The sequence below is a fragment of the Anomalospiza imberbis genome, chromosome 5 (assembly GCF_031753505.1).
Source record: "Anomalospiza imberbis isolate Cuckoo-Finch-1a 21T00152 chromosome 5, ASM3175350v1, whole genome shotgun sequence".
Lineage (NCBI taxonomy): Eukaryota > Metazoa > Chordata > Aves > Passeriformes > Viduidae > Anomalospiza > Anomalospiza imberbis.
The window spans coordinates 52,487,867-52,505,038 of record NC_089685.1 but is presented as its reverse complement, the minus strand read 5'-3'; the positions used below and the strand labels follow the sequence as shown (position 1 = coordinate 52,505,038).

At 36.1% G+C, this 17,172-nt stretch overlaps 1 protein-coding gene across 2 annotated transcripts in view; it reads left to right on the top strand.

Annotated features, from left to right (window-relative positions):
- The window catches only part of KDM7A (lysine demethylase 7A), a 61,815-nt gene extending 44,891 nt beyond the window's left edge, over nucleotides 1-16,924 (top strand). The window contains exons 11-20 of one of the 2 annotated variants that reach the window (XM_068190788.1): nucleotides 653-742; nucleotides 1,615-1,824; nucleotides 2,420-2,544; nucleotides 3,058-3,215; nucleotides 6,390-6,487; nucleotides 9,008-9,153; nucleotides 9,292-9,504; nucleotides 9,841-9,922; nucleotides 11,026-11,302; nucleotides 11,911-16,924. In XM_068190788.1, the coding sequence (XP_068046889.1) occupies nucleotides 653-742; nucleotides 1,615-1,824; nucleotides 2,420-2,544; nucleotides 3,058-3,215; nucleotides 6,390-6,487; nucleotides 9,008-9,153; nucleotides 9,292-9,504; nucleotides 9,841-9,922; nucleotides 11,026-11,302; nucleotides 11,911-12,005 (1,494 nt within the window). In that variant the 3' untranslated portion in view covers nucleotides 12,006-16,924. Of the gene's footprint in view, nucleotides 1-652; nucleotides 743-1,614; nucleotides 1,825-2,419; nucleotides 2,545-3,057; nucleotides 3,216-6,389; nucleotides 6,488-9,004; nucleotides 9,154-9,291; nucleotides 9,505-9,840; nucleotides 9,923-11,025; nucleotides 11,303-11,910 lie in introns of both variants that reach the window. The other variant, XM_068190787.1, reaches the window with a different exon arrangement.
- The last annotated feature ends 248 nt before the right edge of the window (nucleotides 16,925-17,172 follow it).

The following is a 17,172-nucleotide window of genomic DNA, read 5'->3' as shown; positions in this document are numbered from 1 at the left end:
ACTATAGAGTGTTTGGACTTTTGTTGTTTGTATATATATATGAAATCTGTCTCTGATATGGTTTCAGAGGATTAAAGGGAACATAAACTCTTATGACTTGCTACATTTTTTTATAAGGAATTGGGGTTTTTTTCTGAGTTGCGTTTTCCAACCTGCTAGATTTTAAATAAGCTAAGAACGTAATTTTTAAGAATTGGATGTCAGGAATATGTCTAAAAATTTGAATCTTGGTTACTCATGATTATTCTTGAGATTAAATTTTTTGTCAGGGTGAAATTCCCTTAGTCTTAAGGTGATTCTAATGACTAATGAATGTCAGATGTATTGCTCTGTACTGACCATGGTAAAGGGAAAAATGTGATTACTGTACTGAGGGTAAAAAAAAAATTAAGTGGTTGTCAGTATGGCTTTGTGTTACCTCTTCTTTGGAATCTTGGAGACACTGAGGGACATCTGCTGACTACTAAAGCTTGGACTGGAAGCTACTGCCTGTGTATATCAGTCCTGTCAGTTTGTGGTCATTATTACAGAAATGAATCTGGTTTTTCTTTTATTTTTTCCGTTGTAGTTTTGTTTATTTCATATTATTTCTGCTTTTATCTGGAAAAAAACTCCAAAACCTAAGTATCTTTTCTTCCTTCTTTGCATATAGCTTGTAACAGAGCATGCCTTTGAAATTCCAGACAACATTAGGCCTGGGCATCTCATCAAAGAGCTCTCTAAAGTGATTCGTTCTGTAGAGGTAAGAACAGAGGCAACCCTATGTAGGTCTTCAGAAAATAAATCTTTGAATCAGGAAACTCCATCATAGTTATGCTTCTAATTGACCATAGTTGCCTTTTAATTTATTTACCATTCATTTAATAATAGAACATCAGAAGGAGAACTGTTTGGAATACTAACTATGGGTATTTCAGATAAAGAAAATGGATAGTGGGTGCTTTATGTATTTTTTTGTGGATTTTTATATTTGAATGGTGAAATTATTTGTAGTTTAGTATTTCTAAATTGTAGTTACTTATATCTACTTAAAATAATTATTATTAATGTGTTGTTAAAGACTTTAATTTGATATTCTGTGCATATTCCATTCTCCTGTCTACTTGTTAGTTAGTTCTGGTCCAGTTGTCATCTGTTGCTCACTCTTCTGTTTTGTGGCTGTGTGTTACATAGTCAGTGGAGAGGGTTTCCCCCCCTTTTTTTTTTCTTTTTTTTTTTTTGTTGTTGGTTGTTGCTTTCCCATACCAGTGTTCTGCTCCTTTATTCTTCAGTGGTTATTGATTCTTGAAAAATTCTCACATTTCTATGTGAAGAGATGGATGGATCTGAGGGGATGTGATCTGTTGTGTACAATACATGTCTACCCTTCCTGAATAAAACCATATGTTCTGATGGCACTACTCTTGTGGAATAGCATAAAAGCCTTAAATGAGAAAGAGGTGCAGTAGAACTAAACTTTGTACATCACATCCAAATGAAACGTGTAGTTATTTCTCCAAAAGGTCTGGCAATTTTCCTTACCTAATTTACATTTAATTAGATGAATAAGAAGCAGTACTTAAATATGTGGATTTATTCCTCTGAGACTATTCTGAAAAGTGCTTTTAATTACAGGAGGAAAACAGCAAATTAGTTAAAACTCAGGGAATTCTTGGTGTGTCTCCAACTTCACGATCTTCACATGAAACAGCTTCCCCTCACCACTCCAGAAGAAGGGTGAGGAAGCTGCGAGACCATGCTACCAAAACTCCTTCTAATCTGGACATCCTGGAACTCCACACTAGGGAGGTACTGAAAAGGCTGGAGATGTCACCGTGGGAAGAGGCAAGTATCGAGTTATGTGCAAGGAAAAACAAAACCAGAGTAGTTTTCTAATCTTTGTTGAAAAGAAAATGGTTTTGAGATGTGTAAGAATACAGACTAGAGCTCTTTGTCATATGAGATATGGATAGATTGGTTCAGAGTATATGTCAAATGTAAATTGCTTTGAACTAAGAAAGTTCTGCTTAAGGCAAGTTACTTTCTGTTATTGATATTTTGCTGTCCTTTAAATCAGTTCTGAGATATTACTATCAGGGAGCAGATACCCAATCCAGGAGTTGCTGTAGTAGTTCCAAGCCCAGCTTCTGGCTTGCCTAAGTCCATTTGTTTTTTCTCCAAAGGAAACATAAAAGGAGTGTTAAAGGAAAATTGTATTTGTTTCAAGTGCTTCAGGAGAGTATAGATGATTCAAGAAATGAGAAGATGCAGTTGTCTCCTGAAGTTCTTTGCATCCAAACATGTTTTGTCTGAGCTTTTTTCAGTTGGTTATCCAGGTGGTAACCATCCTAGTAGTGAATTTAATCTTCTATGGAGTGCAGAAAAAAACAATTGAGTTCATAGGAGGAAAAAATAAGCAATATTGCTTTTACTTCTTTAGGATATCACAAGCTCAAAACTGAACGGGAGGTTTAACAAGCCCTTTCAGCCCTCTTCTACAGTACCTGAATGGAGAACAAAAGACAATGATCTTCGCCTTCTGCTGTCAAATGGAAGAATAATTAGGTATAAAGGATTGCTTGTGGATACTTTTTCCTGGTCATTATGGTCTGGAGTATGCTAATTGTTAATATTTCTATTTGTAGAGCTCTTAAGTTCTTACCAGTAAGAGTCTGGTTAGGAATACAGAAGGAGTGTCTGTGTCTGCTGTCCCCTAGTGGAGCCATAGTTAGGGAGTGAAGAGGAAGGGATTCTTTGCATTGTCCTTTGTTACAGCATTTCATTCACTTGCTCTGTGGGGTCTGCACTGAAGGGAATGCTTCAAAGTAGAAAAAGTTGTTTTGTATCTATCTATAAGTGCTACTCATTAAAAGTTACTCTGGTGTTAAACTTCGTATCCTTATGGAAATGACAGTTGTATAGGAAGTAAATGGAAATACCTGCAATTCAGAATGAAGAGATGAGCATAAGAGAATATTACTGTTATACCTTGAGAATGTGTTGTAAATAATGAAAGGAAAACAGTTGCTTCAGGTTTTTAAGAGTAAAAACTGACTTTTTTTTTTTTCTTGTGAGAAGAGATGAGAGACGTCCATTTACAGATCGAAGTCTTTACACAGCAGACAGTGAAGATGAAGATGACAGGACAAGGTCAAAAAAGACAGCTGTGAAGGTAGAAGACCAGCCCTCAGGATTTGAAGGAGAAGGGAATGCAGATGCCCAGAAACCACTGAACAGTAAGATTGTCTCCAAGTCCTATCAGTTGAACATTTTGATGGTCTCAGTGAGGGTCTAACTTACCGTTAGTAATATTTCAGTCTAACTAAGTATAAAGAGCATAAAGAAATAAATCAGAGCAGTAGTGTTAGGAGTTACACAAAACATTTCGTAAATATTATCTGTCCACTGAAGAAGCTAACAGGACAGAGATGAAAAGTAAAACCCACCTTTTTATATTAGAGCTGTCTTGAATGCTATGGAGAGCATTTTTCACAGTGGAGATTTAATTGCTCTTCTGGATGAGTATTTGTTACTCTAGGTCTGCTTTGTAATGTAAGAATGCTGATTGGATTTTGGTTTTAAAACCAAACTATACCTCATTGTGAAAAGCTCATCACATCATTTCGCTGTAGAGAATGAAAGATCATAATATGTAGCTAATTTTAAACCTACCTTACATTTTACTTTTCCTGCTCAATTTTGCAGTTTCATAATTGATTATACAATTTTGTCTGTTTTACTAATGAATTGCTTTATTCCATACCAGTGAAAAGACATAATTTAACATTAGTAAAATCTTATACATTCAACCTTTGTAATCTGCAAAGTTAGGAAAGAACTTAGGTTATCTGTAAAACACTTTACCTCTACTTTCCAGTGCTTTAAACCACCCTTCACTGGGAACTAATCTTTAGTGGTCTTTTGGTAGCCTCAAGCCTTCCTGCCAAGTGTTCAGCAGTGATGATCACACAGTGTATTAGTAAAGTATCAATATTGAATGCCTGTTGCCAATGCCTATTTTTAATAGCTCTTTACCTGTGTGCAGATAGAATTAGTTCTTGACATAGCTGTTCAGCTTCCTGCTTAATTATAAGTCACATTCAGTCACAGTAGAGCTTAAAAGGGCTCAGAAAGTGTCTATTACGAAACGAAAGTCAATGCTTAAAAGATGACAAGGCTTCTCTGGAGACTTCCAGGTCCCTGAGTTTCCTGCACAACAGACCATAATATTTGACTCTGCTGTCAGCCTGAATAAAATATTTAATTATTTTCATTAACAAGGCAAACTATAATCCCTGTGGACTCTGCTTCTATATGTCACAGAGGACAGTATTAAAAAACCTGCACATGAGAGAAGTCTCTCTTGGGTATTTTTGAAACAGGGCAAACAGCTTGTTGAGTGAAGGCTTACTGTAGTGGTTTTCCACTTTCAAAATTAAACTAAGTAAATCAAACTAAATTTTGCACTTGAATCAAAGATTAAATCATACTGGAAAATGGTAACTTTTCTTCAAAATCATTGTTCTTACTTGATACAGAATGAATATGGCAGTGAGTATCCAAATGTATTAAATGTACATAAAACTAGAAGTGAATGTTGAGATTGTTCTTCCAAAAAATGGAGTGCTCAGTTCTAATCCTGATATTTTTAATAGAATATTGAGCATCTTCAGACTTCCCTGAGTGTGTGTTATGTGTGATTATTTTACCTACACTGAGACTCTGGAGAGAGAGAGGGGAAAGGCATTGTCTGCAGAGAATTCCAGAAGAGGAACTGCCTGATCCTAGAACAGCTGCCAACTTTGGTTGCTCCTACTGGGATTGAGGCCAAGAGGAATGTCCACAGACAGATGCCTTTAAACAGATCAGGCTCTTCTAGCATTGTGGTGTCATGCCAAGATCCTGGTTTTAAATGGTGATCCAGTGTTAGCAGAGGGACAAAGATCAAGTGCTGCCCTTAATTGAGCAAGATACTTTGTGTGCATGAAGGGAAGGTGGTTAGATTTTTCTTGATTCACAGAGTCTTAGATAATGACTACTCTCATTCACCCAATTTTGGGAATATTCCTCCTTGTCTCTGGAGGCATACAGATATATTGGCAGATATATAGGCAGGCAGATATATTTTCTTGGAAAAGACAGTGTAAAGGAAAGTTCTTTTGACCTCTAAAATTATGTTTTCAGTATTGTTCATACTGTTGCTTATCTTAGAATCTTATGTGCATTTTTGAAATGAGCCAAAAGCATGAGTTATCATCAGAAATGCCTTGTGTTGTAATTTATCATTATATGTTGAGCATTACTTTATATAGATTAATTTCCTGTACAGCAGTGTTGCTCATTTAATGTGCTTGGATATTCCTCATGGTTCTTTCTAATACTATCTTAAGTTTAGTTAGTCTTCTCTAGCTTTTGGTCCCTGCAGTTCAATTTACTACTTTCTGATGACAAGTCTCATGTTAGCTTTCTTCTGACTCTGAAAGTAATTATCACTGTGCAGTGTTTAGCAATCAGTCATATCCCTTCAAATATATTTGATGCCTAATTGTGATCTTTGCCAGAGTCTTCAGTAGGAGTAAACTTCAACTAGAATTGCAGTGTATACATAGTTAAAGGTACATCCTTTATTCTTGCATAATTATAGTTAGGAAGAATTGTGTTCTTTTATGTGGTTTCATGTAAAACTATGCTGAAAACAAACCGACATTTCAATTTTACTTGTCTTCATTCTAGAGTTAATTTCTGATTTGTGCCGCTTAGCTTTCAGCATTGTTTTGTATGAAACTATAAATACTTTTAAAGTGATGTTTCTTTCTTTAGACCCCATTTTCTTGATTCACAGTCATAATTTTTTCACCCTAATTTGCTTTTCTCCAAAAAACTTATGCTACCTGAACTGCACATTGTCATCTTTAATGAATTTGTACTTAATCAAAATTTTTGCCAGCAGCCTTGACACAGGTATACATACAGCTCACTGGCCTTGAGCCTTGGAATCCAAACACTTAGCAATGTGTTTCCTGCTTGTGGTTCTTCGGGACAAAGGCAGTCTTTTAAGGGTACATGCTGGTGAGAGCTGCTCTGACTCCAGCCTGTACAAAAATCAGAAGCTGCCCAAATGCCATCTCTGAAGTGGGTGCCCTTTGGGAAGGAAAAAATATAAACTCCTGCTGCCCCTGATTTCTCCTCCTTTCTTCATCTGCCCAATTGCTTGAGAGGTCTATTGGTCAACAGTAGAAAACTCATTGTTGTCCTAAGCAAACTTGTGAACCAGATCAGTGTGTGCATTTGCCTTTGTTTACAGAGTGTTAAAAACAAAATATGTGTTTCTTGGGTTTTGCTTCAAAAATAATTGTTAAATATTAACATAGTTAATGTTGTGTCTTATATTTTAATTCTTCTCTCTGCAGTGTTCTTTGAAAGTGTGAAATCAGAACTCAGGAATGGATCCTCAGAGTACTCTGATATTTCTGATTCAGAAGAATCTGAGCCTGATTGCACTACACAGGTACATATTAAAAAAGTCTCAGAAATTATTGAAGCAATTAAATATAATTTTGCTTACGTACTTGAGATTTATCTGGTCAAGGTCTGTGTTAAAGCAGCAATAACAAAGTATATAATTCTTGTTCAGATTAATATCTCAAACCATGTGCTGCTTCATTCTTCATTTATTCTAGAAACAAATCTATTCTGGGAAAAAAGATAAGATATGCTATCTTGCAAAATTTTATCTTCTTTGTCATTGAGGTGGGGCTGGCAGAGGATGAGCCCTGCTATGTATCAAGCCAAGTCAGATCCTAGTTGCTTTATTTATTTCTTTCATAACCAAGTCTAAATTTCATAATTCGAATTATGAGTAGCTACCACACAGTTTCCTTTTAGAGCATGCTTAATAGGAAACAATCTTACAGGTATTCAGCTTTATAAACAACCTGAGTGGCTAAATCTTATTCATGGATTTTAGACCATTGGAAATAGATGGGAATCCTGCATTTGAGGGTCTAGATTGTGGTAATTTCTTCAGAGTTAAATGAAATATGAATGCACACATATGTGTAGATATTTACAAACATATTTTTTACTACAACTTCTAGAATTTAGAGATGTGTTTGTATGTATGTCTAAAAATACTTTAATTATTTTTTCATTTGCAAATTGGGCTCGTACTTAGTAATTTAAATTTTTATTGGTTAGCAGTAAGGTGAAGTTATTACCTGACATTTTTGTTTCATGCTTCTGGAAAGCTAATGCCTTGGTCTTTCTTTCAGTTGTCAACCTATTATATGACTTTACAAGAAGTCTTTAAATTCCTACTTTTTCCATGGTGGTCAAGATTTTTTTTTTTATACTTGCTGTCTTTCATCATTTCCTAATCTAAATGTTGGAGTAAGTGATAGGAACCTTCATGGTGTGGTTTCTTCTGGTTTCCTAAACTGCATTGCCAGCAACTTCGGCTCAGATTTCCTTTTCTAAGACACAGAATCAGTCTCAGGTTACTCAGAAGTGATATATTTCATCTTCACAGGAGAATATAGCCAGTTTTTTATGACTTTGTAAATGAGTGAATGTTTTATATTTATGCTGTACTTACTCTCTTAGTTGTTTTCCATATTCTCTGGCTTTTTAATTTTAGGAAGCTGCTCATGTGAATGAAACTGTTGTATAAAAATACCTCTTGGTGATAAAATGCACTTCATTCATTCCAGTTCTGTTTTTGATGATGGGGATAATGATGTCAGTCTTTAAGGATTATGACTCCTCCATGTTCTGATCTTCTGTTTTCAAAACCTCTGTTGAGTGTCACATATATTCCTTGTCTTGAAAAAAAAAACCAAAACTGTGGTGTTCTCTGTACTTGTTGAAAATAGATTAGTCTGAATTACCAAGATGGAACATATGTACTGTAGCCCTTGCTTCCTGTAAAGGCATATTGAGTCACATATGGTCGCTCCACCTTTGAGAAGCTCCTGCCCATACAAGCTGTAATCTCAGCAGGAGCTGAAAAGCTCTTTCACTCATGAAATGAGGCTGTGCCTCTGTAAGAGAGGCAACAGCTGTTCTGTCTCTCTTCCTGCTGTCTTCTGGATTTACCTGAGAGCATCTGTCATTCATCAGAGATGGTGCTGTTGAAAGTTGTATTTTGTGAGAGCAGGAACCAGAAGCAGTTTTTTGGGGCTGAATGTGTCCTGCCATATATAATAGGCATCAATTCTGTCTGCTGCTTGGAACCATACTTCTGTATTTTTTCCCTGTACTTTGAATATTGAAGATAAGAATAATTAATGCTCTTATTAAAGAGAATGCAGTGTGTAATATGTGTGGTGCTTTGTAAAAAAAATGGATTTTGGAGATGCTTTCTCTATTGTGGAATGTGTACTTACCAGTATTACAAAATTTGAATGTATAGCATCTCAGCTGCTATATTCAGATTAACTGCATTCTGGATACTATAAGTATGAAATAAGCTTTTGAATTCTTCACTTAGCATAAGTTAAGGTAGTGATGCCTGTGAAGGCTGACCTAGAACAGAGGCTAGACAGACATAAAGGAATAAAGTAGGTATTTATTAAAAGCCTCAATGGATACACCTTGGGCAGTACAAGAGCCCAGCCAGGGCTCTACACCCAAGATGAACCCAAAAATGATCACAAAAAATGGTTAATGGTCACAAGGTCTTACACTTTTATAAGTCCTGGTCCATTAGCATATTGGAGTTAGTTGTCCAATTACAGCTTTAGGTTATGAAGTCCCATCCTCCTTGTTTTTCTCTCTTCAGTCCATGTTGTTTATGCTCTTGGACCCAAGATTTGGATCATTTGTCCTTGGTCCCCCGCTAGGAAAGGAATTGTTTTGTCTATTTATTCTCTGAAGAAAGCTTACCATCCCTTAATACGAAGCTCGGAACTGCACACTAAAGCAGCACAGAATCTGAAAAATATAGAAGCTAAAACCTAAGGCATCAGTAGAGTCTCCAGTTAGGATGTCTGGTGACCATTCTGCATACTGTTTCCTCTTGTTTCAGCAGAAGGATTCCTCCACAGAGGAGTCAGAAAGCTCAGGTGATGAAGAGAAGCAGGAAGTAACATCAAATTTCAAAGAGGACTCTAAGGTCACAAGAGACCTTTGTCAAAATACCCAGAAGCCATCCAGAAATGAAACTCCCAGTAAAAAGTAAGCACATTGTGAGCATTTTTTATGGACTGTTAGATCTTTTGGCATGTATTTATGGTTCTACTTTATAGCAATGTAAAAATCAGTCCTTTGAAGGGTCCTGTTTTGAACTGCTTGCTACTCCCTTGATTTTCCTAGGGAATGTCCTACCTCGACAAGTACGGAAGAAGAAGCTATTCAGGGCATGCTTTCTATGGCAGGATTGCACTATACTACATGTTTACCAGGTCATACTCAAAGCACAGACTGCACAAATAAAAGAACCTCTCTTCAGGAACACAGAAGCTACCCCAGGAGTCGACATAAAGACAGACAGCCATCTCAGAGCCACAAAACCATAGAATGTGGTAGGTATCTGAACTAAGGAACTGCTGCTCCCTGCTTTTGGCACAGTGCTCAGAATAGTCACTTAAAGTTACATTTTTAGACTTGTAGTTATTAGATCAGTAGCTTTTAAATAAATCAGACTGGCATTTAAAAAGGTGTATTCTGTGGTTTTGCTTTCTTGTTTTTTTTTTTTCTATAAAAAGTAAATATTACTTCTGAAAACTGGAGCAAACTTAGCTTGTCATCAGAATACCCCTTCTAAATATTTCCATCTAAAAGTTGTGTGGCAACCTTACAAGAATGGGAAAGTTGTGGCTAGATTGAAAGCATTAAAATTTAATCTTGTTGAACTTTAGGTAGGTCTGTGAAGGAGGAGGAAGGAGACTTGGGAACTTCGGCATGGACTAGACACCTGAATGAAGCTTCGAGGATTACCCCTCAGGTAAAGCAATACTTAGAACTGATTCAACACATTTTTATAGGAGAAGAGATCATGAAATTTTAAGTACAGAAGGCATGGTGGACTGGTCTTTAAACACTGTGTATCTGACAGATACTTCTAATTCTGGTAACTGGGTTATTTTGTCATGCACTGTTGTTGTTTTGGGTTTTTTTCCTTGCAAATTCTTTTCTGTCATAGTGCCCAATATTAAGGTGCTCAGAGCAATATCTTGAAAAATGAAAAATACTGCATTGAAAATGTGTGAATTTATATTCATTCTAACTGGGGAAGCACTTTGTTGTTTATTCATTGTTGTTCCCAGCCAGAACACCAGAACAAGTGGAACATGTTGATAGTATGTATAGTAAAGATACTTGCTTAGCAAGTTGGTACTGCTAAACTGATAGCTTTCAACAGCTAGCAGGTAGGAATATTTTTGTTTTCTGATTTCCAAATGGAATCCAGCAAAGAATGAAAGGTTGTGTGCCTTACACTCTGAGCTTTTCTACACTGTGAACTTTTTTAGTATTTCTGAACTTGTCTGTATTAGAAGTATTAGAATAATTAATTAACTAGAACAACTAAAATTGCAAAATTACAGTCATTAAATAGCACTGTTTTTAACTGCATGCTTTGTGATGTTTGCTTTTTAAGAATATTTGACTAAGTGATGCTCCTTTACAGTTTGTAATTCCCAATTTAGCATTTATTCTTTCATCAGCTGAATATTGAAAACAAATTACCTATTAAAGTAGTCAGTGATTATGGTATGGCTTGTTATAGGGGCTGGTTTAATCAAGAACAATTGCATTTGTTTTGGTCACTGCAAACTGAAAGCAAAAAGAAGAGGAATTGAGTACATTAGTATGTGTACTTAAACTGTAGCATTGCCCTTAGGAGCATATGGAAAAGCTTGTACAAAAACTATGTTATCTTTAAGAGGTATCGATTCTAAAAAAAACGATGGACTTAATAAAATGGCCAGATACTGGTGGAACTGAAATACATGTTTCAAAGACACAGTAGTATTATCAGGAAAACTGGGTGAACCTGTAGCCAGCAGCTACTAACTTGTACATCTTTTCTTCTCATTTCCGTACTAGGATGCAAATAAAACTCAAAAATATATCAAGAAGGAGGGTGCATCAGAAGGCAGTCTTAAGGTTCAGGAAAATAGAAGCATAGTCCACAGCAACAGCTTGAGTTTTCAGCATGGCAAGTACACACGAGACGCCAGTGTGATGGAGGCAGAATGTCAGCTGAGTGATGGCAGCCTTAGCCCTGAGAGGCCCTATGGTGAAACGTCCTTGTCTGTGCCACTGCACCCAACGAAGAGGCCAGCATCAAATCCACCCCCTATCAGCAACCAGGCAACAAAAGGTAATGCTGCTCTCCGTCCCCTTGCCAGAGCGGGCTGGGGGAGGGAAACAGAAGACTAAATGCAGAAACTGAGGAAAGGACAGGATTAAACTTTGAGGAAAAATACAAAGTGAGCATGCTGTGGACACTCAAGTTTTGGCACAGAATATGGGGAGGTGGAATTAAGAGAGATCGAACTGACTTGAGTCAGATTTGCTTATTGAAATGAAGGTTTAGAAACCCTTAACACTTCAGAAATAGTCTGATGAGCATACTATGTAGGTTTAGTTTCTGGTTTATGTTCTGTAATTAATTCAAGGGAATAACTTGAGTAAAATTCAGGAAGCTCAGTTTAAGTTCTCCCTTACTACACCCACTGTGCTTCATAGACTGGAAATATTTGTAAATAATACACTCATTTCATTTATGATAATTTTAGCCAGAATTTAGGGAAAACAGTTCCTGGGGGTGTTCTTTTTAACTATTCTGGTTCCCTGTTTATTTTTTAAACTGATTCCGGTGAAAATTTTGCTTGCTTCAGCTTGAAAGCTGGGTTTCACCATTGTGTTCTACAATGATTAAAATTCATCCTGAAATTTCTGACTCAAGTCCCCGCTTGGGTTTTTTAGGCAAACGTCCAAAGAAAGGAATGGCAACTGCTAAACAGCGCCTTGGGAAGATCCTGAAGCTGAACCGGAATGGCCATGCACGCTTCTTTGTTTAATGTAGCTGCTACTTCTACTACTGCTGTCTTTCCTACACAGACCAGTATTGAGGGCAACAGAGCCTGGAGCTGCTGTTATTCCTCTGCTTGAAGCAGACTTGCATGTACCATAGAAAACACTGCCTGATGAACAAAAGAAAGAAAGAAAAAGAAAAAAAAAAAAAGGAAAAAAAAAACACCACACAAAAAAACCCAACCCAATGCTGCATTTTCACTGTGCCACACCTGCTCAGCAATAACCATACGGGAACGGGGAAATCTTCAGAGAGACGCGGACTGTGAGAAATAGTCTCTCATCAGGGCTTGAATATCATTTGTTGCTGGTAGTTTCTGACCTAAATTAATGAGGGGAAGATGATGAAGGTGGTTTATCAATAATTTATTTCTGATAGATTTTTCACAACTTTAAAATTCATTTAAGAAACTATTTATTTGGAAGACTTTTTCTGTGGGGGGTTAATAAGTTAGATTTAATAATGTGAAAGTTTTAAATTGTTTTGATAACGTGTGTTTGGTGCAGTGGAGAGCCACATTAATTGTGATTAGTCTGGACTCCTAAATTTGATATTCAGGTTATAGTCTTAAATAGGGGTGAGATGCATTATTAATTATTTTTTAAATTAAGGCATAAGGAATCTTATTATTTTTTCCTGCTTTTTGTAAGCTATTGGCTGGGCTTCTGTTGACTTGCAAGTTGCATATTTTCTGCCAGCTTGATTATTTTTTGACCTGTCCTTTTTAATATCAGATTTATTTATTTAATGGACTAGAAGAGACTCCTAAAGACAGAAGAATTTTCTTATGTTGGTCCAGTAGCTAACTTGTTTTAAAACTGCACCTCTTTCCTCCAAATCTGAGTACATATTTTCCTCCTGATGATCTGTGTGTGATTATTTTCTTCTGTAAAAAAACCTCCCTGAAATGGTGTTTGTACTAGTTATTTAAGAGTTGGTACAAAGGAGGAAGACCCAATAGATCTTTTGGAGGAACGGGGACATCAGTTAAGATAAACGTTTCTTCAGAACAGTTGCTCTCAAATAACTAGCAAGATACACATGGCAGTTAAAAGATTTGGCATTTTACTTAATGTAGCATGGAAGAAGCATTAAAGTGTTGTTACTGTACGTTAAACATGTTTTACTGAGGAGTCATGAAAGCAGGAGAACGTGTGTTGCTTTCAAAGCTGGGTGAGACAGCAAATTAAAAGTCTTAACTGGTCCATATATATAAGCATTCAAGTAGCTTACTGGTATCAGAATGACCATTTGTGTCAGGCTTCAAACAGAGCTGATAGCAAATGCCAATTCTGAATTATTGTAAATAATTTTGATTTAAAATTTGTATTTTTCTGTAATATAAAATTAAATATTTAACTTTTGAGGGATGGGGATGAAGGCAGAAAGGGGAATTCTTTTACTTGATTCTGGAAAAGGGGCATTTTGCAGGGTCCAGCCAAAATGTAAATGTCAGTATGCTAATGACAAGAATATTGTTGGTTGGGTTTTTTTTTTCTTTTTTTGATTGGTAAGAGTAAAAATACTCCTGCATAGCTCTCCAAGTCCTCAAATTGATTTTAATTTTCCACACCAGTTTTTCCTTCCTCCATATCCTATACTGGAATAATTTCCTCTTGTGTTTAAAAACAAAGTCAGTTTTATTTTCCAGAATATTCGTGCAGAGTTCTTTTTATTTAGGCTAGATTCTAAATGCCTTTAGAAATTTGTGGAAATAGTTCTGATGTCAGGTGTTCTTTGTTGCTGCAGGGTCAGAACCAGTTAGCACTATGTTGTCCTGTTTCTAAATAGAGAAACATCAAAATATAGTGCCACTGCAAAAAAAGTCAGGTAGCTTTCATAGCTTTACTTTGTCTGGAGCTTGAAAATTATAGTTTAGGAGTGTTTTTTGCAGCCCTACTTTTACATTATGATGACTTAACTTCTTCTGTGACTTGTATGGGTGAGGTTTTAAGCTTTTTTTTGTTTTGTTTGCTAATTAATGTTTCACAAAACCTAGGTTTTTGTATTTTAATTTTTTTTTTAAATTAGCACAAGTTATCAACCTTTAGAATATTGGGAATGGAGGTAGTCAAGGGTTTCTAAAAAGCAGAAGATAAGCTAAGTATTCTACAGGTGCTGAAAATGACTATAAGGACTTGCTGTTCTCAGGTGCTATGTTTTCTACATGGAAATAGTTAAAAGAGAATATTTTAACTATCTTCTAATATGTTCTCACCAAAGTAAGTCAAAGAAATAAACTATGTTGTCAATATTAGTTAAAATTATATACCCATATAAATTTTCTCTTTGTTTAAACTTGAGCAAATGGTTTAATGCCTGCCAGGCTTTGGAAACTGTTGTAGCTTTAGCATATTGAACCAAACTGTTTCCTTCCTGCTGGCTGTGCAATTTCTAATGGTAGAAAATTCCAGTTTAGGGCAGCAATCAGATTCAGAGCAGAATAAAGAGTTCTCTCCCCTTAAAGACAGATTTTTGTCTGAAGTAAAAATATGCCAGAATAGAATCTGGAGTAAGGAATTTTAAAATACAGAGTATACTTTCTTGTACATGTGATTGGTTTATACAAAGTCTCTTTTCTGGCCATCCATGCTATTTATCTGTATCTTACAGTTGAAATATAGATATGGCTGGACCCATATATATTATTTCTTCTTGGTTTTATCCTTTGTATTGCTCTAATTTTCTAACTTTTTTTTTCCTGAGTGGCTCTCCACTGTCATGAGTTTATATAATAGTCTCTTCACAGGCTGTCAACAGGCAGAGGTTCATTCCCAGTTTCTTCAAATATCCATGCTTCCAGCAGAAGTTAAATCTAATGTTCCAACTCAGATCAAGTAATTCAAAAGAAATTGCCATGTTGAGCAGTATTAAAAAAAAAAAAAAAAAGCAAAACAACAAAGGAGAAAAAGAAATCTGGTAGCTCATGAAGAGGATGTGGTGACCTCACTTTTTTTGTGTACTTGTATGTAGAGATATATTTATTGTATTCTAGCTGAAATCACTTCTGCACCAGTCTTTCTGTAGGTGGACTGAACCTTGTGTTGTTGTAGTGGAGAGAAAAAGCCCAATTTTTTTCCTTGCTGTCTCACTTGGGGTGGAAGAGGGAGGGAGTAGGGAACACTGGCTGGACAACAGCAAATGACGCCTGCTATGGTAACTTGTTTTCAAGGATAATCTTTTTTGAAAAGTCAGAGAACTTGCATTTGGCATAAAACTCAATTTCATTTTTTAAATTTTTTTTTGTAGGCAGAACAATAGGAAATTAAATATTGTAGGGGTTTTCCCATTCTCTTAAGCTCTCATGTTCCTACAATTGCAAAACAAGAAACAAATATGAAAATGGAAAGACCACCTAGAAACTATATCAAAGATTCTTCCAGCAACTTTACCTTTTCTTCTCCTATTATACTTGCTAATAAACCCTGGCTACAGGGTAGCCTTTGACCTCTGAGGTAGATTACCTATGCAACCTATAATACTCTACATGAATTCATTCTTAAAGAGAATTTAGGAAGGGTTGGATGTTGAGAGTTAAAATTGTTGTTTTCTGATCACATGGGGGGTTTGGGGTTTTAATTTTTTTATTTTTGGTGGTTGAAGTGCTTGTGTTACCTTTGGTAGAGATGTAAGAGAGCACAGTGTCACGACCACATTTTAGATACTTTGATTTTGCTCTGAGGCATAAGCTACCTTCATTCACAAGACCATAAAGTTGCAAGCGTTGAAAACTTTTGCAGGATTTCGAAGCCAGAGCTGGTGGGAATCTTGCCTACCCCGTTTTTGGTAGCTGTGGAGACTAAGCAGAACTAGGATGACCCAGTGACTAGTGCCCTCTTTAGGCTCCACGTGCCCACCTGTCCCTTCACACTCCCACCACAACCCCCAAGCCTTCTGTCTTTCCAGAGTGTCATTCACATAATACTTCCAGACCATTAAAAGCTGTTTGTAGTCCTGGGGCTGAGTGAGCCCAGCACTACTCTTTGGCAGAAGAAATATAAATGGAACCAAGGGCCTTACTGTTTATCGTTAAACAAGATGAAAAGCTGCAACATCCATTTTTCCAAAAAATAAACCCAACAAAAAACCACGCTGGTAACCCTCTTTGTGGGAGAGTATGAATGATAAGTCATGCAGTGGATGGGAACTGAAAGTAGCACTGATAAAGAGATGCATGTTCTTCATCGGCTGCATTTCTGTTGGGAAAAAAAAAGGACTTTTTCTACTTTTAATATAAATTAAGCCATAAGAGTTTCATGCTGTGGGAAGGGAATGAAAGGGATCACTTTAAGAGATTATATTGATATGTATTGTCACTTCTGCTGGGAAATGTCTATTGCTGCCAATGCTTTGGTGAATCTTTTTTTAAAAAAAAAAAAAAAAAACAAACATGGAATTTGAAAAAAAAAAAAAAACAACAAAAATGGGGCTAGTTCTTGGCTATATTTACTAGTTTTGTAGTAATGTTTTGCTGGCCCATTTGTCTTTTCCTCCTTTTTCTACTCTCATAGTCTAATTTCTATCTTTCCTTCTTAATATTTCTGAAAATGTTAGCTTGTCTGCTCAGTAGGGGTCGGTGTATGTGTGTCTTCCTTTTTACAGAAACGCACTACTGTGTTAAGTATTTGGCTGGGAAATGGGATGCTGCAGCTTTAAGAGCTTTTTTTTCAATTCATAACAGTATTTCCCATCCTCTTTTGCCTGCAGGCAGGGAAAGTGTATGTACAGTATTTATTTTGTTTTGATTTTACTTTAAATTTGTAAGTTTCTATAAGTAGTTCACATTGATTATTCTAGGGGAGGACAAGTGGCTTTGTTTAAATTTGTATTTGATATTCATAGTTTCCACTTTCTGTACTTTAAAATACTGAAATTAAAAAAATGTATGCTTATGTTTTGATTTTAGCACTGGAAAGCGTTTAATTTCTTCAGACTTCTCATTTTCTTCATTGTAAATACAGTAAAATGTACAGAGTATCATCAGGAGAAAAAATGCTTTTCTAGGTCCAATCTCTGTGCCCTTTGCTTGTTACATTTTAAAGAAGGAATTTTGTAGAGAAATGTGAGGGAATATTTTCTTCTTCTTTTTTTTTTTTTTTTTTTTTCAAAGTGCAAATTTCATTTCAATCCAAGTATATTATATGGCAACTAAA